The 15,313-nt window shown below is 38.8% G+C and overlaps 1 protein-coding gene across 1 annotated transcript in view; it reads left to right on the top strand.

The window, feature by feature from the left end:
* SNX25 (sorting nexin 25) overlaps positions 1-15,313 on the top strand; it is an 83,270-nt gene that overhangs the window by 65,669 nt on the left and 2,288 nt on the right. Inside the window, exons 11-18 of the mRNA XM_066185878.1 lie at positions 902-1,033; positions 5,732-5,872; positions 6,437-6,550; positions 7,064-7,228; positions 10,461-10,578; positions 11,777-11,843; positions 13,007-13,188; positions 14,783-14,883. Of these exons, the coding sequence (XP_066041975.1) occupies positions 902-1,033; positions 5,732-5,872; positions 6,437-6,550; positions 7,064-7,228; positions 10,461-10,578; positions 11,777-11,843; positions 13,007-13,188; positions 14,783-14,883 (1,020 nt within the window). The remainder of the gene's footprint in view (positions 1-901; positions 1,034-5,731; positions 5,873-6,436; positions 6,551-7,063; positions 7,229-10,460; positions 10,579-11,776; positions 11,844-13,006; positions 13,189-14,782; positions 14,884-15,313) is intronic.

Raw genomic sequence — 15,313 nt, 5'->3', positions numbered from 1 at the left:
CCAGTTGTTCTGTATTTACTGAATGTTCCTGGATGGCACTGGAGTCAATGCAAGGTGATTGTAGAGAAGACAAAGCATTGATAGCAAATAAAGTAAAATATGAAATTATTCTGAAGGGGAGGTATTTGCTAGAAAATTGTTACATAGCTGTCGCATAGATAATATTTTACCTCTGACATGAGACAAAAATTCTGCACAAGATAAAATTCCTGTAGCTCTGTGGAATGTACCACTTGTGCTGTAATGATAGAACTGATAAATTTGGCTAAGTGGTATATCATATTTAAAAATGAGAAAGTGTCATCTGCTTTTGCTGTTTCTAATGTCACATCCTATGCGTATTTCCACTTTCTCTTGTCATACTGTCTCCTGGCAGGATGTTTGGCTACTTTTTGTGCTTTCCACCATAACAAATCCTTGCCTTCTCAAAACTAAAATGAAATAAGTGATAACTTTCTGAGTGATTTGTAACATGGCTAAATTCCTAGAAATGAAATCTATTCCCGGGTTCTTTAGTCACATGATATGTACCTGAAAATGATAAAGATGTCTTCAGTAAGGTATATTTCATTAATGGCAATTTCAAATTTTAAAAAAACCTACCATGTGTAATATAAAATCCTATCTCAAGTGTCTTTTATGCTGGTAGTGTGATAGTATTTGTACTTCTAACTTGTTTTTTATTTTAGTGTGAGGGTTGATCTTTAAGGTTGCTGTGTAGTCTAGAAGTTTATGAGGCATCATCAATTCCCTCACTTGTCATTTTTTTAATCCACATGAATTGTTCTCCCTCTGCTCTTGTACCTTTTGTTCTTTCAAAATAGTGTCCCTAAAGACATAAAGCTTGTGTGCTGCACAAGCTTTTTCCTACCAGTTGTAATGAATAAACTTTTCTCTGCAGATTGTTTCTAAGCTGAAGGATGAAATTACTCTGATGGAGAGAGAGCACAGTGACCTTCAGCTTCACATTGCAAGAACAGACTGGTGGTGTGAGAATCTTGGCATGTGGAAAGCCTTCATTGTCTCAGGAGAGGTAGGGGATTTTTTTCCTGGCTTTTTATCTTCTGGCTCTATTCAAACTTGCATGAAAACCTGAAGAAAAAGGCGTAGATACTGTTTTTATACCTGTTTATACTTTAAATTTACTTGCGGGGGAAAGAACCATAACCTCTTCTGAACTCCTCTTCGGTTTTCCCAGTGGATACTATAATGCATACACAGAGTTTGTATTCCTCAGACACTATTCCATTGGAGTTATAAAAATTACCTGCATGTACATAAACAAGTTTTGGCACTGGGTAAAGTAATTTGCTATCTTAGGGGCACTGTTTTTCATGAGAACTGTCTCTTTCTATATTACCATGCTATTGCACTTGGGTGCAGTTGCTATGTCTCAAAGATGCTTATACTTTTTGTATTTTCTATGATCGTATTTAATGGCTGTACAGTTTCAAGGGGCTTAAATGCCCCGAAAGAAAGTGCTTTATATCTGTAAATTGAAGAAGTTGTTACTTTTTTCTTTTTTGTCTTGTTCTGCTGTTTCATTTGGGCATAGGCAGACAATTGTAGAATGCATGTAAAAAATTGCAATGAAAACAAAAAGTATTACCATCTTCTGACTCTCTATTAACACTTACCATGAAAAGAATTCAGTGAATGCTTGTTATGTACTAAGTGTAGGCTGACATACATAAGTAATCTTCTTGACAGTATCACTGTGAAGAGCTAAAGATTGAGTCTCTACTGACTTGCCTTTGTATGCCATTAAGAAAATGCTCCTGAAATGAATATAGTTTTCTTGAGGTAACTCTTCGTTGGAGAAAAAAAAGTGTACTGTAGAGCTTATTGGGTTGTCTTAAGCTCTTGAAAGCCAGTGATAGGTCTGTCAATAGTTAAAGTCATTGTAAAAGAAGAAAGAAGTCCAACAGATCAAAAATGTAAGGTGCCAGTTTTAAAACCAAGTTCTCCATGTGGAAGCATCTGGATTTGGTTTTGTTTTAATGCTGTTTGCAGGTGGCATTATTGAGAACTGAAAAGTTCTTAGGTTGTCTTCTTAAGAGTTATTTCTAGCTTTTGGAGCCTGGTCTTAAAATCTGGTAAACTCTGGGTGCACAAAAACTGCTGAATGGCAGTTTTCTGCACATATGAAACCATATACAACTGCCCAGCATCTCTCTCATTACCAGAGGAGAAGGTGGTTTGGCTAAATTAGAGTGAGGTTGGAAGATACTTTTAATTGCTTGCTGCCTTAACTATTACTGATGAGTAGCACTGGATTAGAAGATTAAATATAGGCTTGCATTAATTGTGCTGTTTGGAGCTCCATGCTTCAAAGGGTAGGCTGGAGAAGACATGAGTACTGTAGTTATCTATGTTAATTAATTGCTTGGGAACACTCTAGCTGCAGTTGATGATTTCAGGGGGCATGAGTAGGTGACATAGTCTTTCTATCCGCAAAATACATTGTTGCCAATCCCAGAATATAGCTCAGTGATTTTAGAGAGAGAAAACCTTGGCCCTATTGTTTAGCAGAAAAGCCTAGTAAATTTTGCTATAGAGATGGGCTGGAAGTATAATAGGCAGTCATTGACCTTCTAAACTGATCTACTAAATTAGTTACCAGAGAATGCACAAAAAATAATTACTGAAGTCTTGGAAAAAGCCATGTCCAAACTCTTGTTTGTAATCTCTTAGCAGCTTGAATCTTTCAGTCTTTCTAGTTTTGAGTCATTTAAATATACTAAGACTATCTGTGTGAACTATATATATTTTAAAAGATCTGTGTAAATAATATAATCTTTAGATGTCTTTTGGTAGCTGATGTTCCTGATAAAACTTACTTTGGAGACTCAGTGTTTTGACTTACTGGTAGAGGTTGAAAAATACAGTAAGACCATGCAGAATGAGGGGGTCTGTGATAACCTGTGTAATTCCGTGAGTCTCTTCCCCGTTATAGGTATATAACTTAGAGCTATATAACCTAACTTGATCTGCTTGCTTTAATGGTTTTGGCCTTGTATCATTTAATGTTGTAACAAACATTCTGTCTCCCTTGTCCAATGAAAGACTGTTTCAGAGCTTAACGTCTTTTAAAAAAAATCAATTGAATTTGCTGATCCGAATAAGGTGAAAAAAATTGCATGTTTCTTCTTGTTACCACACTACACACACCTGGACAAGAGGTGACTGAAAATCTGCTCAGTGGACAAGAACTTGGGGCTCCTGTTTGACAGCTGTCTGAACAAGAGCCAGGAGTGTGCCCAGGTGGTCAAGGGGGCCAAATGCATCCTGGCCTGTATCAGAAATGGTGTGGCCAGCAGGAACAGGGAAGTGATTTCCCCCCTGTACAGGCAGCACCTAAAAACAGGGCTATAAAAAGGGTTAGGAAGGTTGGGGAAAAGAGGGATGATTTTTTGGGTAGAGGTATTAGAAGCGCAGTCTCACAGTGTGGCATGCAAGGTTTGTGTTCAGCAGCAGCTCTGGGCTTCAGCTCTGACCCTTGGAGCACCTTTTGGCAGGAAACAGTAGATATGCTGGTGGCTTGTCAGATGTGCATCTCGAGTGGGCTGCAGGTCTGTCAAGGGTAAAAGCAACCCTCAAATACGTTAAGAGGGGAGTTCCAACTCAAGATGAGGAAGTGTTACTATTGCTTTGCAGGTGCTGGGCCATGTCCCTTGAGAAGGGTGGATTTGAATGAGGAACTTCTCCCATGAGAAGTGGTTCTGAAAGCACTTTCGTTTGCTTAACTTAGCAAAAGGGAGAATCAGAGGAATAGGGCTCTCTAGTTTGAATTAATTCATGATAGCAATTGTATGAGATGGTGCCTGCTCACAGCAGAGGACTAGATCTCCTGGTTTAGAAGACCTCCTAACATTACATTTTTCTGTTTTCCAGTTGACTCATTAATTTAGAAAAACAAATTCACAAGTACCTAAGTTGATAAAAATTTTGCATTCCTAAGATGATCCTGAACATTTTCAGTATATGAGGATACTTGAAAAAAATGTGTCTGCATCTAGTAATTGGAATTTAGATGATTGTGCACACAGACCCTAACATGAAGCAGGAGTACTGAGTCCTCCTGTTTTGAAAATGTGCTTTCAGAGGGATGACTCTCTCCTGACAATTACAGTTCAGATGACCCTACACATGCAAGTCCCTGCCCTGGGAACAAATTTGGCATGGAGAATCATAAGCATGACTCAAATCAGCAATTTCAGCACTGATCTCCCAGTATGGAAGAATAGCCAGGAGGTGTTTATGAGTCACCTACAAACACAGATCCAGTCTAGCTCAGGGTAGACAGGGCAGGGACTGTCCCAAACGATCCCAGTTGTTCTGCACTGTGTCTCTCTGACCTGCATCTTGGAGGTTGCTCAAGCATTTATTTCTGCAGTAGTCTGGCAGGAGATAGGCACTTCTCCAAATAGCTGTGCTGACAGCCAGGCACATTTGCAGGCATTCAGGCTGGTGCTTTGTATTCTGTCTGAGTGCTGCTGCAGGTTTTTGACAGAGATTTGTGAAATCTGGGACTCAGGCTTGGCTTCCCAGTGGTCCTTGTGCAGCTTTATGAGGAATGCATCACAGGGAATATTATCAATGTACAGCTCTAAATAGCTTAAAAATATGAAGGTACATTTCAGCCACATGGCTTTTACAATGGTGATGTAGTTGCTTGTCAAATTATTCATCAATAGCATTGTGTTGTCAGATCTCTACAGGCTTCTTAGAAAAGGTGTCATAATTATATGAATTTTAAAGTTTATTCTTATCCTAATTAGATTAGTTAAATATTTTTTTAAAAAAGCTTTAAAGTTATAACTTCGCTCAAAAAGACTGGGAGTGGTATTTTATAGTTACCTTTTGTTATTTGTATGTATATAAAGACAAGCATTCTAGAATGAAATATTTTATGCATTTCCCTTATTTGTCTTTCACAATCAATTTGTGTGTCTCCTCAAAATAAGTAAATAAAAACTTGGTACCAGTAGGATATAAGGATGAAATTCTTATGTCAATTCTTATATCAAATTAAGAAAGGGTGTGGTCACACTGCTGCCATTGTCTCAAGGAAAACGGTTTAACTTTGCTGTAGTTTTCCCATTTGCACAATGTGGTTAATTGCTTCTCCTTCCTCTGGCTGAGGATTGTAGTTGGCTTCATTAGTATTTTTGTAAAGCTGTGAGTCCCTCAGAAATAGTGCATGGATACCACAGACTGTGCAAGGAGGACAGCTCAAGTGAGCAGAGAAATTGCTCTGGAACAGCACCAGCTGTTGCAGGACCCAGCTGCAAAAGCTGCTGTGCCTGGTATGGGTGAGCCTCAGCAGAAGGGGAAGGGAAGGTGAAAATAAAAGGAGAACACCCAGGTAAATGCAGATAGGAGAGATGGAGTATTGATGAGCAATCACAAAGCTACATGGCAGGTACCTTAAAAACAGAAATACTCAGCTGTTTAAGAAGACGTCATAGAGACTTGACTGCTGGTGAACAGCATTGCAAAACCATATGTAAGATGTAAAAGTGGTTAGCTGGAGGACTGATTCAGGACTGGCACAGCATTTTGGGTGAAGGTTAGTTCATTAAGGGAATTGCTCCCTATGTAGCTTTCAAATCTCAAAAGAAGCGTGGGACTGATTACTAAGTTTGCAAGCCAGTCATCTGGCAGCTCAAATGTTCCACTGTTTACTTTCAACAGAGATTATTTTACCTGGTTTTTCTTCCCACACAAGGTTTTAGAAGAGAATGGAGAACAAGTGCCCTGTTACTCTGTCATGGTGAGTTTACAAGAAGTTGGTGGAGCTGAAACCAAGAACTGGACTGTTCCCAGGAAGCTCAATGAGTTTCAGAACCTACACCGCAAACTCAGTGAGGTACGAATCCTGGCTATGGGAGGGAAAAAATACAAACTGCCAAAATTTGTCAGAAGAATAAAAATTTAATGCTGCCAGTTTTAAAGCCAGCCTTTTGGCTTTTAGCCCTTTGGAGCTAGATTTCTATCTGCATGTTTCCGGTCTCTGACAGATGTTAATAGAACTTGTTTATAATTATTTTTTCCCCTTAATAATGTTTTACTGGACTAACTCCATTTCAAAATGGTATATGCTCTGCACTGTCATACAAGAGCCTGCTATAAGAATGAGGTTTTATGTCTGGCTTCTAGGGAAGTATTAGAAATGACAGCTTTTGGGGAAAACAGGAGGTTGGGATTTTTTTTTCACAGTGCTTTAACCTTTCTGTCTGATAAGGAATAGATAATGGTGCTGTAAAGGGAAAGGGTTTAGATGTGTCAGCCCGTAGTGGGAAAGGGAAGGTGTTTTCTTGAGATGGGTGTGGAAGGGAGATGAGAGCAAAAAGGAGTCTCCGTTCATTTCCATTCTGAACCACTTGTCTTTTTCTCTGCATACATGTTGATTGAGCTCTCCTTTCTCCTACAGTGTTTTCCGTCATTAAAGAAAGTTCAGTTGCCTTCTCTCAGCAAACTGCCCTTCAAATCCATAGACCAGAAATTCATGGAGAAATCCAAAAACCAGCTTAATAACTTTCTGCAGGTAAGAAAATAGAGACAAAACCAACAGATATCTAAACAGGAGCATTGAGAGGCTGGTGCCTCTCTATTACCTAAAGAAAGAGCCTAGAACAAATAGGTCAGACATCGACACTGCAAATGTCAAAGTTGTCCAAAATGCCTGAAGTTGAGATGAGTTTGATTGATAGTAACCATTCCTCTAGTGGTAAGTTAATTAAAACTTTGATTAATTAAGGAACCATAAATAATGAATCCTTTAATTGCCACTTTCAGCTAAAACTCATCGCAACAAATTACTTAAAAATGAGAAATTGTTATAAAACAAGAAAGTTGTAAGCTTTATTCTTACTAGTTCCAGTACTTTAGAAATAGCTTCTTAAAATACTTTTGTGAGATAGGGTTTTTTTTCTCACACTGTCTCTGAGCTGTGTCTTAATCAGTTTTATTGGATGCCTCAACACATCTTGCTTCTTAACAAGAAATACTTAATTGGTGTGTTGCTGTTTTGTGATGTGTCATTATTTTTATTTCTTAGAAACTACTCTCTGATGAAAGACTCTGCCAGAGTGAAGCACTTTATGCCTTCTTGAGCCCCTCCCCAGAGCACCTCAAAGTTATTGATGTGCAAGGAAAGAAGTCATCATTTTCACTCTCCTCATTTCTAGAACGACTTCCTGGTGATTTGTTTTCTCATCAGGAGGTAAGTGGTAGAAAAGTAATCTTCCCAAATTTAATTACTTATCCTAAGTAAGCAGGGAGAGTCATTAATATTTGAATGGCAGGCAATATTTCCAAAGGTCATTTGTAATTTACTGTAAGTGAACAAAGAGTCAGAAGTAAGAGATGCCTATGAATTTAAAAGATGTTTATTAATAAAATAGGTTTCCTGCCTTTTGGTACATGCATCTATATGTAAATGAAAATGTGTAAAGTATCGCAAATAAGCAAATTGCAGTTCATGTGGGATTATTTAATTTTTTATAGCACAATTTTCCACTTTTCAAGTTCTGGACATGCATATTTCAGAGGGGTTTTGGCAGGTAAAAATAATTCTCCCTTGGGAATATTCTCTTGGCAAGAACAGCCGTGTATCGTTAATAATTTCAGGACAACTTCTGAAGCAGAGGTAGTTTCGACAAAAAACTTGTTGGCAAATAGTACAGGCCTACTGAGGGAATTTGCAAATGCAGGCAGGAGCCTATGTGGGCAAACCAGCTGGAGAATTTGTTATTAAGCCATAAAATCCCATTGTTTATCAAAATGCAATGAATAATAGATTAGTGACTAAAATAGCTCATTGACTACATTGACCATAATTCCATGGCACTCTATTCTGTGTTGTTCATGTTCAGGAGATGCAACATTCAAGGAGCTGTTTCTATTCACCCTTTTAGTTGTATGTTGTACAAAATTCATATGAAAGAGTTAATTTCTTACATGCTGTAGTTGGAGTGGATGGGTCTTAATGCAGGATAATTTGAGTTTGGAGAGCATGTACAGTTCCAGCCTTTTAATAGGAAGAAAGGTGGTCTTTCTTCAAAAATAAGAAAATCCTATATATATATATATCTTTCAAAATTATACTGTGTTTGCATCTAGGTGCTGAATTCTTGTGCCTCATTTTAGAGGAATTAATATAAAGAAAGTGTGAGAAACGAGTTTTACACTTTGATAGAAGCACTGGAGTTCTAAAATCCAAAGTGCTTTCACTAAAATGACTGTTAGGTAGAAGTAGCATAAAAGCATTGAAGTGTGAAGCTATTTGTATTTTGCCATTTAATTGAAATCCTCCTCAAGACAAAGCCAGACTGCATAGATATTGTATTATGGGAGTGTGTAGGAGGAAATATTTAGGAAATACAGGAGAAGGAAAGAGAATTTTTAATACCACTGTGTGAGAGGAGAAAGAACAAATAAAGCAGAAATTATGCAACTGTTACTGAAAAAAGAGAAAAGAATGCCCACAGAGTGTGGCAACAGAGGAGTTGGAACATAACTTCTTACTGAGTTTAAATTTAATACTATTTATTGATTTTACTACTTGTGGGACTAGGAGCTTAATTTTGGCTAGAGTATATTATGCCAGGCACTGTGCAAATGCAAAGACTGCTTCACATTTCCCTCTCCTCTCCCTTCTTTTCCTAAGCTTACACATTAGAGAAGGTAACAGAATAAAGATGGTGGGAACTGTTAGACCCTCTGAATGAGTGTGTCAAACAACTGTCCTAAAGTGAAAATAATAAAATAAAATCGAGGGAGATGGATTGTCAGGCAACCTGGGATTAGCTGTGCTGTTTCCTGGACTCCCATGTCTTTCAGTAAGCACTTTGGATCAGCTCAGTGGTTGCCCCGTTGACAGCATCTTGGATACTTTCCTAAAGCACTTAAACTGGGGTGAAGTAATTTACTGCAAAGTGATAAATGAAGTTAGTTGTTTTAAACCACATCTAAAGCTGGTATAATTGTGTTCTTTTTGTAACTGAGAATTCCTGGTTTGGTTTGTATTTTGGACTTTGTAGTAGAGAATGTTCTCATTCACCTCTCTTTGTTTTCAAGATTAGATACTGCAGCAATTTCTTTATATATACAACTTCTTGGACAGGGTTAGCTCTAGAATGTATTTCTTAGCTCTCTGGACCAAAGCTAAATTAGAGCAAAAATGCAGTTGATATCATCTTGAAAAGAAGGGCTTTTAGGTTTATAAATTTACTGGGTAGAAAATGCACTGTAGTGTAAGAATTTACAGTTCTTGTTGCATTTTCTAAATGACAGGAGAGTCACTGAATAGCAGAAAAATAAACCAGTATTAGATGATCAAAAGATGAGGATGAAAGGAAGAGATGATTAATACCTCTGAAACCAGTCTGAAGAAGAAAATTTGCACATCATTCTGACCATTTCTGATTCAGAGACTGGGGCATTGCACCAACCTCAGTGGAGGTCAGGTCTGCCTCTCTTCAGCTTTGCTCGAAGCATAGGTGGGCAGGGGAAGATCCAGGAAAGTAAAGGGATGTGTTGGCAGCCATGAGTAATGGTAGGTGTTGTAGTCCTGATCCTGAAGCAATCCACATGACAGTGAGAAACAACCTGCTGTCTGCCCTTCACTCTTGAATGGATGGTACTGCCAGAATTGAGGTGGTTCAACCCAGTCATCTTCTGGGAGTCTATCTGAATAACTCTTCTCCCTTTGGTGCCCTGATCTTGGGTATCCTGAGGCTCAGGTCACTAAGTATCACAATATTGTGTTTCTGTACTTGTCTTTGTAGTAGCCAGTTCCCTTTCCACTGCTGGGTTTGGTTCCCAGCTTACTTCAAGGACAACTGCTTAGTGCCTGATCCCACTGAGTGGCTTCAGCTGTGAAGGCTGGGGATGCCAGCTACCTGCTTCTCCCTGTGCAACACCCAGATTTCCTCTTTTCTTCCTAGCTGTTTGCATTGCAAACAGCTCCAGCTGGCTAGCTCTCCATCCTGAATGTTTTTTATGGGTGTTGTGTCAGAGGAGCCTTTGCAATCTCGCACTGTTGAGTGCCATGTCCTGCTTGCAGCTCAACTGTTTCTTAGCCATGCACAACTCCCACATCACCTGCTTTCTTTTATCCAGCTGGTGTTTGTGGGGCAATATAGGCAGTAGATTCTGAAAATCTGGGCAGCATTGAGGTGCTTACTGGGGCAAGGCTGCAAGCAGAAGATACACACCAGTGATGATAATTCCAGCAGTGCAGTGTCCTCGTAACTTTAGTCCAGTGGGAAGTTTTCAAACTCCCTGGTGAGGTTCCTGTTTGCCAGATCCTACCAGCAGTAGCTTTTGGCTCTAATGCTGTTTTATGAGAGGACTGGCAGTGCTCCTTCCCCAGAGCATGGCAGTAACGAAATCCATTCTGGAAGAAGGCTGGGGAACTGCAGTACATACCCATGCTGTCCTTCTCTTCCTAGGAAGAAACAGAAGAGGACAGTGACCTGTCAGACTACGGAGAGGAGACGGATGGGAAGAAGGACTCTCTTGCTGAACCGTGTTTCATGCTGATTGGAGAGATTTTTGAACTGCGAGGAAGTAAGATGTAAACCTGCTCAATTGCTAATGGAATCTCTTGGCTTTGTAGGGCGCTTCTTCATTCAGATTTTTTTGCTGTTTCAATAAGTGGAAACATTCTTGCAATCTATAGGGCCAGTTTGGAACCAGGCTATTCTTCAGTAGCTGGTAACTTTGGAGCTTTCACTCAAAAGTGAAATTACATTATCAAATGGCAATAAAAATGTAACTGGTAGGGGAGAGCATTTGCACTTAATATTTTTAAATTTTTCATGAAAAAATTAGAAAAAGGAAAAAAAGGATAGTAGTATGCTTTTTGTAAAAAGGCTGTCTGTTAGATTATAGGAATTCTTGAGGAAGGAAAGATGGCTTTATTATAGAACATGTCTCTGACAAAGAAATATATTTTTAATATCCATTTTAAGTGAATTATACATGCATTTTAGTTCTGCAATTTCTGTGATAAAAATGATGCCAGAATTATGGTATATTTAAATACTGGATTTTTCCTCCCCTTTATGTAACTGAATGATGGTAATAAAAAAAACTATTTTTGTTTCTATTTGAACGTGCAGCCACACACAATGCTCTATAAAATTATTTACAGGGTAACTATTGCAAAATGTGGCACCTTCCAAAAATGGCAGAGGTATATTCCAAATATAGACTTTATTGTGGTGGTGAACAGTATGAAAGAAAGATTTACCGGTAATTACTAGGAAGCACTCACTTTTGTTTCCTTTATTTGTAATGGAAAGCTGACTGCTTGGTTTGAATGAAAATGTGTTCAGAATTTTAGTGGTGCTGCTGTGTGTACTTTATATTAATAGGTATGAAAAGGGTGGGAAGTTTGAGGACATTTGGTCTTTTTGTAGTAGAAAAGGGGGGGTTGAGTAGTTGCATTGCTCAATAAACTTGAAATATTCTTACATATAAAAATTTACAGTACAACCTAGAACACATGTTATATGTATGCTTATATAATCTGCAAAACTTAAAAACCATACAGCAAACAGTACAAGGAATGTAATCAAGAAAAATGAAACCTCTGGACAATTAATGGAATCTTAGAAAGGGTTATAACAGTGTGTTTACTGTAGGGGTGGGTTGTTTAGGTTTGGTTTGGTGGGAGGTATGGGGAAGGGTTTTTGCATGTGATCATGGGTTCTGTAATGTTAACTTCTTCGTCATTATTTTTTATCATTTTTCATTGTTCTAGTGTTCAAGTGGGTCAGAAAAACATTAATTGCACTAGTACAAGTCACTTTTGGAAGAACCATCAACAAGTAAGTAGCTGTTGCTTTAACTGAACCTTCATCGTCAGTCTATGAAAAAAAAGCTGACAGCAGAACTGTTAAAAAATAATCTGGACACCTGTTGGATGTGATAATCTGCATTTGTTTTCCGCAGCTCAATTTACAACTATGTTATGTTTATTAGAGAAAGCACAGATATGTGAATTATCTTTATGTTGCCAGGTGAGGCCTGCCTGAGGCTATGAGCATGCCTGTCTTAAACACCTTCATGTGGAAAGCTGTATCCCTGGTCAGAATCAAATTTTAGAAGTATTCTACCAGAACAGCAGGCTGTTCTTTGTCCAGTCAGTGACTAAATTTGCACATGCCAGCATGGCTCTTGAAGCCTCTTATATATATTATGTAGCAGTGAATTGGACTGGTCTCAGACAGTATCCACTCACTGAGTTTTAAATTGATTGGTTCATTTGTTCATACCCTGCTGATAACTGGAAAATGCCTGAAGGAGGACAGAGAGGTAGAGAATGTGTGAGCATAGTTTGCATGCAAAGTTCCTGTGTAGCTTTTTACATGTAGGTTGACTTTATATGTATTGATTTTAAGGGACTTGGCTGTATGGCAGCAGTACTGACTGGAGCCTGCTCTCTGCCTTAGACTCCTGGTGCTGAAGGCTATAGTGAGAGGTGCAGCCACAGGAGGAGGTTGCTGTCTCCATTTGTAATCCCTTCAGTAATGTGCTTTGTTATGTGTGAAGGAACTTAATATGATTCTGTCAAAATTGTCTGTTTTTATCCTAGCAGGCACACCCCTGCAGGCAACTAGTTTGGAGTTAGCTACAATTAGTTACCTGATTTTCCTGACTTTTCCTGGTGGAGCCTTTGTTGTGCCCATCCTTGAAATGTAGTTTTGATGGATATTTCAATGTAGTACTTGTAACCTGTAACATATGATTGTGGATTACATGGAAAAGCAGCCTTCTCCAGATCCAAATCCAGTATCTGGAGTGACCTAGATCTTAGAGCAGCCAGAGCTGAATATGACCTGCTGTGATGCCAGTAAAATCATCTCTGGTATATAGGCAAAATTACATGAAAAGGAACATCTCTTCCACTACTTTGAGGAGTAAAAAGAATAAATTTGGATAAAACATGAAAGGCTAGCTCTGATGGGCTCCCTTCTTCACTTTTTTACAGGCAAATCCGTGACACTGTACACTGGATGTTCAGTGAACCAATGCTTGTTTACTACATTGGTGTGTTCCGAGATGCTTTTTGGCCAAATGGAAAGTTAGCTCCACCACCGAGAGCCAAGAGCGATGAACAAAAGCAGGAGACAAAACAGAGAGCACAGCAAAAACTACTTGAAAACATTCCAGGTGAGATCACTTTGATTCTGCTTCATCACAGATTTAATAACTACCAAAGAAACTGTTTAATCAAATTATTTTCCTTTAGAGTTCTAAATTGTGGTTATTTGCATAAATAAGGATGATTTTGGTCTTAGTCTTTGCCTCTCCTGCCTGTCTCGTAAAAGGCACGGATTCAGATTTTATTGGTGGATGCAAAATCAAAATTGCTGTATTTCCGTGCATAAAGTTCATCAGGGAATGTCAGTTGATTCTCTCTGTGCTGGTTCTGTTTGAGCAAATATGTGGCTCTGCTACTTGGAATTACTTGCCAAACAGGGAGAGTGGCACCACCCCAATTACTTCTTCCTCCTATATTTCAAAGTTGGAAAGTGAGGGATCTACCTATGCTGTCAGTGTTGTGTGCTGTCCTTTTCTGATAAGAGGTCTCAGGGTTAGAGTGTTAGAGTGAATGTTTAGAGTGACCTGCAATCTCAGCGGAAGATGATCCTAGATGGAGTAGTTTCTTCTTTGAAGAAACTACTTTCCTTTGCCTACCCTTATCTCCCAAGCCTGGGCAGCTGCCTTTTTAGCCAGCATGTTTCTGAGGTGCTCCATCTTGTCCCACTCACAGGACAGGAAATCCATTTACATATTTTTGACTCCTCAGAGATCATGTAAATCCAAAGGCACCTAACTGAAAAGAATCAAAATCATTACCTTTAGCTCTTGGAAGTGCACTTAAACATAGCTGCAATGCTTTTTCTTTGCTCTGTCTGAAGAGAGCTATTTTATGGCTTCACTTAGATATCTCATATACCCCAATGCATTAACCAGTTTAATCAACTTTTACTGCAAAAAAGGAATGGGTATGCATGCAAAGTATTTGTCATTTGATGTGTAAACAATGCTCCATTTACTGCCTGTGTTATATACTCATCTACTTACCTAAACAGTCTCCCATAGTTGGTTTGTGGTATTGTTTGATTTTCTGTTTGTTTCTGAGCTTGGAGCCATATGTCAGGACATAGCTGAATGCACCTTAGATTAATGATGGAGCAGTGAATCACTATTTATTCTCTAATTTAATTCAAAATGTAAATAATTGACTTAGAATTCTCTTAACTGCCTTCTTGTGGGAAGTATTCTCCGTGAAGATGGAGAGGCAGTTCGAGTGCTAGATTTGTTTTAAATGTTGTAGAAATTGCGTATTTGTGGCTGAAGGTGTATTTAAGTGAATGGTTTAATGATGTGTGAGATGAGACTTGACTCAGTGAACTTCTGAAAAGGCACTCGATGTCTCATGTTAAAACACTTAAAATGTTCTGAGATGCACACACTATTATCTATTGGGTAACTTGAGAATAAGGGTGTCTTTTCAAGCTGTGTTTTTTAAAGGTTGGCGAGTAGGGACTGTGTATCTTGTAGCCAAGGGCCAATGAAGTGCACTGGCTTTGTTTCCCCTCCTTTATGGGTCTTTATGGTTGAACTAGATGAGCTTGAAGGTCTCTTCCAACCTTGATGATTGTGATTTTGGGCAGTAGAATGATGATTCTGTGGTTCTGGCCGGAGGTTTTGCCTAGCATGAGTGAAACAACATAAACTGAAGTAATGTCTGTTGCAGATACTCTGCAGAATCTTGTTGGACAACAAAATGCCCGTCATGGTGTAGTGAAAGTGTTCAATGCGTTGCAAGAGAGGAAGGCTAATAAGCATCTACTTTATGTGAGTAATCAGAAAAGTAGCTTTTTAACTTCACAATCTTGTTAGTTACTGGGCTCTATTCACTCAGTATTAAAGCCTAGGGGAGTGTGTTTTTGCGGAGATTTATTTATTATCAAAGTAAGTCAGATGCTCTAGGTTTGATCACTTGACTAAGTTTGAATAACAAAAGGCTGCTTAACGGCATCATTGTTTTGGTCTAAGAGAGATCCTCTACCACATCCAATGTGCCTGCCTTCATGAGGTGCAAACTAATTTCTTCATACAGCTTAGAAAAGTAAACATCCCTTAGAGAATCCTAGAGAAGGAGAGCTCCAGGACTGGCTCATAGTTAGGACATGACAGCCCTCTGAAAATTCCGCTCCTCAGCTGTTTGGACTAGTTGGAATATACAGCTGGATCTAAGTATAACAACTTCACAGTCAGTCAGACT

The sequence above is a fragment of the Chamaea fasciata genome, unplaced genomic scaffold (genome assembly GCF_029207755.1).
Source record: "Chamaea fasciata isolate MVZ Bird 193981 ecotype frontalis unplaced genomic scaffold, bChaFas1.0.hap1 SCAF_6, whole genome shotgun sequence".
NCBI lineage: Eukaryota > Metazoa > Chordata > Aves > Passeriformes > Sylviidae > Chamaea > Chamaea fasciata.
This window is presented reverse-complemented; position numbering and strand designations above follow the sequence as displayed.